Here is a 4790-nt window from a genome sequence, read left to right on the forward strand (position 1 = left end):
GTCTTTTCTTGGATCTAAATAATACGAAACCTCGCTCTATGATTTGAAGTTAAAATCCTCAAATATGGTATTATAGTGACTTTTTTCTTAATAAGACTATCAAAATCCTCAGATTAGGCAAAATTGTAATTAATTTTGTCAATAAAGATGTTAATAATAATAATACCCATTGCTATATCATAAAAAAATCTGAAGTACACCTTTGAGAAGCGAAATTACAATTTATTACTGAAATTGGTGTTTTGAACTTTGATAGCGATGTAGTTACGACTAATAAGGATATTGACGCCTCGTTCACAAATAACCAACTTGAAGGCGATGAGTCACAATAATGTGGCTGAAGTATGTTGACCAGACCACACACTAGAAGTTGAAGGGACGACGACGTTTCGGTCCGTCCTGGACCATTCTCAAGTCGATTCAAGTCAAGTCAAGTCATTCTCAAGTACATGGAAAACCGACTTGAGAATGGTCCAGGACGGACCGAAACGTCGTCGTCCCTTCAACTTCTAGTGTGTGGTCTGGTCAACAACCAACTTGAAGAATCTTCTCAGGTGATACTGAATGAATTTACTCAAGTAGGATCTTGGAGTTTTGATTTGAATAAAAAAAAAGAGTTTGGTAAGGGAAGGGAACTATTAGGGGAATGCGCCAAGATATTATGACTATATAGCACTTGGAAGGGGGTCAGGATAAGGATTTGGGATGGGAAAGGTTAGATTGATAACTGGTTAAAAAATTGCAACTAAAGGACTCATTTTACAAATAGATGGGGTAGCAATGCGTTCGGTTGTAGGTGGGGGGGGGGGAGTGTCAGGGGCAGGTGGATGGAGGCTTGTCAGAGGGATAGTTAGAGGCTGAAAGGATGACATATACAAAAAAGGGGTATTAAAACAAATCATCCCAAGCCACCTAACCTAACCTACCCTAACCTAACCTACTTATAGAAAACGTGGATATTTGTGCTCCGCTGCTTTTCAAACTACCCCTTATTTTGTACGTTAGGGACTATAGCGTACAAAATGAGACGCATTAGTGGAGAGTAAGCAACGCGCGGTAACAACGATGTAGGCGTTGTTATAGAGAACAGGGAATAACGGAAGTGAAGCAACAGCTAAACAAGGCAAAAAATAAGCTAATAAACAAAGACAAACACAAACCAGAGAGGAGGACAAGGGGGGCAAAAGGAGAAAGAAGAAGAAGGAGAAGAAGAAGAGGAGGAAGCAGGAGGAGAAGGAGGAGGAGGAGAAAGAGGAGGAGGAAGAATGGAGTAACAAAGCAGTGAAGAGAATGATAATGTGTGTGCAAGGAATGATCAAGCCGCTGCTTTATTGCAAGAACATTGAAATGCTTCGCGAGAGGGAGACACGAACCTCGCTGTGGAGAGGGGAGATAATGGGACACGAGGGGAGAGAGAGAGAGAGGAGGAAGAAGGAGAGACGAAGCAGTGACATGACAAGCAAGATGACGAAACACAGGAGTGACACGGATCGATGCCGTGGAAAGAAGGGGAGAGGAAGGAGACGCAACAAGGGGAAAAGAGCGAGAAATTTGGATAATTAAGACTTAAAGGTGTTGGACGAGAAGGGAAAATGCACGCTGAACCTCCAATATATATATATATATATATATATATATATATATATATATATATATATATATATATATATATATATATATATATATATATATATATATATATATAAATATAAGTTTGTGAGGGTACCACCTCTGGTGCCAATGTGGGGACCCATAGCCTCGGAGAAGAAAATAAAAAGTATTCAGAGGAGACCTTGTGGTTTCTCACTGAACACTAATATTATCTTCTCCTACCACCCCCATTCTTTTGTATGTACACATATATATTTACTTTATTTGAACTTTGTTACAAAAAAGGAGTTACATATGGGTTACAAAGATGGTTATCATAGGTTGTCGAGTTCCTCCAGCTCCTCAGATGGCGGGCAGGAACCCTGGATGCAGTGCGCATTTTCCCTCTGTATCGCCACACTGAGGCGCTGGAAAAGAAAGCTTGCAGCTCTTGGGTCTCTTGTTGTTTCAATGAGCCTAGAACCCAGTTCCTTAAAAAAACTGGTAGCACTTTTACCCCAGGCGCCGAGTGTCTCAGAAGCAATGGGGACAAAATTGTAGTGGTGATCCAGTTCACTATACTTACGGGATTTGGCTGCTTCCCTGTGGGTGGCAGCGCCACCTGGTTGTGCAACACTGAGGTTAATGTAGGTGTTAGCCAGGGTTGATACGCACGTGTAGTCCCATACCAACTGCTTGCCATTCTTCCAGGGGTTCACTGTGATACCATCCGGGCGACCAATAAGAGCATCAGAGTTACGGGGCGTTAGGTAACGGGGCTCTCTTTCAGCTGGGCATCCAGCTGTGGTGAGGTTCCTCTTGATGATGTCGTTAACTTCACTGTGCCTCGAGTGCCATCCCCCTGTGCTTTGGCAGAGTAGGCCATGGTGGCCGTACCTGTCAGCCACCACCTCGCCGCATATATATATATATATATATATATATATATATATATATATATATATATATATATATATATATAATGTTCAGAATTAGAAACAGAAACATACAGTTCAGACTAATTCTACCTCAAAAACGAAGATAAGCAAAAATCATCAGATGAAGATCATATGATGATTTTCATATGTCATCGACGGAGATAGAGGAGGAGGAGGAGGAGGAGGAGAGGGGGGGAAAGTAGGAGAGAACAAAAAAGAAGTGAAAGGGTCTGGCGATGAAGGGGTAAACTGGAACCAGGTAATGGCCGCAGGGAGAGAGAGAGTAATTAGGGAAGGGAAGGGAATGCTGGGAGGAGGAGGAGGAGATTGAGGGAGACGATGCAGGGAAAGGAAGGTGACAAAGGAAGGGGAGGAGAAGAAGAAGGAAAGGTAACAAGGATAATTGGTAATTAGTGCACAGTTGTCATTATTACCGACGGAGACGATTGTGAAACACGCCCTTAGAGGGCCACAGATGTGAAGTAGCATCACCATTACAGACTTCGACAGCCCATAATATTCTCGCAATATTCAACGACATGTCCCATTGCAAACCCAGCTGCTTCATAAGGCTTGCGAACCAGCTGTGGCACTTGGAGCATCGACAACAACAGAGAATTAAGAACACCAGTGATTCTTAGGAGACGTGTAACAACAGCAGCAGCAGCAGCAACAGCAGCAGCAGCAGCAGCAGCAGCAGTAGCAGCAACAGCAGCAGCAGCAGCAGCAAAAATGATACAACACCCTATACTACCAACAGCAAATGGTTCGAAGAAAACCCGAGGCCGGCAGGAGAGGCCTACTCGTACAAAAGACAAACAGAGAAGCAAGAATGGCGTATCAACAGCAAGAACAGTAACGGGAGCAGCAGTTGCAGTAGCAGCAGCATTAGTTCCAAGAGCAGTGATACCAGCAGCAACAGCAGCAGTTGCAGTAGCAGCAGCATTAGTTCCAAGAGCAGTGATACCAGCAGCAACAGCAGCAGTTGCAGTAGCAGCAGCATTAGTTCCAAGAGCAGTGATACCAGCAGCAACAGCAGCAGTTCAGTAGCAGGATCAGCAGCAAACGAAAAAAGGAACGCCAACCAATGGCACAAGTTCCAATGACACAAGTTCCAAAGGCACAAGTTCCAATGGCACAAGTTCCAATGGCACAAGTTCCAATGGCACAAGTTCCAATGACACAAGTTCCAATGGCACAAGTTCTAATGGCACAAGTTCCAAAGGCACAAGTTCCAAAGTCACAAGTTCCAATGGCACAAGTTCCAAATCCACAAGTTCCAAATCCACAAGTTCCAAATCCACAAGTTCCAAATCCACAAGTTCCAAAGGCACAAGTTCCAAGGGTACAAAACAACGTTTAATTGTTTTAAACCTTCAAAATAATTGACTGGAATAGTAAGAACATTTTGGGCCCAAACTGTCCAACCACCTTACCACTCTATAAAACACAAAAGACATTAACAGCCGTTAAATGAACACAAAAAATTGCTACCAATCACCTCAACACAGGTAGCAACTACACCTGTGCAACCAGAGCAAAACTTACCACTATTAACTGCAAAAAAAAAATATTAAAAAACAATTGGAGGAACTTCATGGAAAAATAGTACATCAATAAATCAAATGTAAACAGATTAACTGAACGGGAATGCACGCAGAGCAAGCAAGCAAGCAAGCAGGAAGACACATGCACAAAACAAGTTAGCAGCATGGGATAAACAAGCAGGCAGTGTCATACACACACACACACACACACACACACACACACACACACACACACACACACACACACACACACACACACACACACACACACCTCATCCTGTAAGGGTCAGGTAACACAGGACTCAGCGGAGCTGTTATGAAGCTTTACGCAACTTGAGGTCTTCAGTCCTCCTCTTGTAAGCCTCAAGGAAGATAGTGAGCGTAAGTGCGTACTGGGCACGTCGGTGGATGGAATGAATTGATGATCAATTTGTCGTGAGTTCGAGCCCAACTAAGTGCTCTTTACACACACATTTGTTTCACCTTAACACCCGAACACACTAACTTATTAACACACAAACTCTTAGCACCTTTCCAGGGCGAAAAGCCAGGGTAGGTTGATATAGGGGAGAAGCTGTCACCCATGCAGCAGGTCCCTAATCTCCAAGAGTTACATATTAGGTCCCTGCTGCTGAGACGAGGGCAAGGAGGCGGAGGTGGAGCTCCAGGGGTGATGGGATTAATCTCTCCTTTATCTCAGTGAGGATGGTGATGG

The 4790-nt window shown here is 43.4% G+C and overlaps 1 protein-coding gene across 1 annotated transcript; it reads left to right on the top strand.

The window, feature by feature from the left end:
- The first annotated feature begins 1022 nt into the window (after window positions 1–1022).
- Window positions 1023–3634, top strand: LOC138350904 (uncharacterized G-patch domain protein DDB_G0278987-like). Its single transcript, XM_069302364.1, has 3 exons — window positions 1023–1042; window positions 1164–1298; window positions 3187–3634. The coding sequence occupies exons 1-3, from the start codon at window positions 1023–1025 to the stop codon at window positions 3632–3634; spliced, it is 603 nt and encodes a 200-aa protein (XP_069158465.1).
- Window positions 3635–4790: the final 1156 nt, after the last annotated feature.

Source organism: Procambarus clarkii, chromosome 47, assembly GCF_040958095.1.
Source record: "Procambarus clarkii isolate CNS0578487 chromosome 47, FALCON_Pclarkii_2.0, whole genome shotgun sequence".
Lineage (NCBI taxonomy): Eukaryota > Metazoa > Arthropoda > Malacostraca > Decapoda > Cambaridae > Procambarus > Procambarus clarkii.

Bases quoted from the DNA above. Each gene is read 5' to 3' on its own strand.
- LOC138350904 (XM_069302364.1), top strand. From the start codon at position 1,023: ATGAGACGCATTAGTGGAGA. The intron at 1,043-1,163 runs GTAAGCAACGCG...AACACAAACCAG, and splicing joins ATGAGACGCATTAGTGGAGA to AGAGGAGGACAAGGGGGGCA. The intron at 1,299-3,186 runs GTGTGTGCAAGG...GTGTAACAACAG, and splicing joins GCAGTGAAGAGAATGATAAT to CAGCAGCAGCAGCAACAGCA.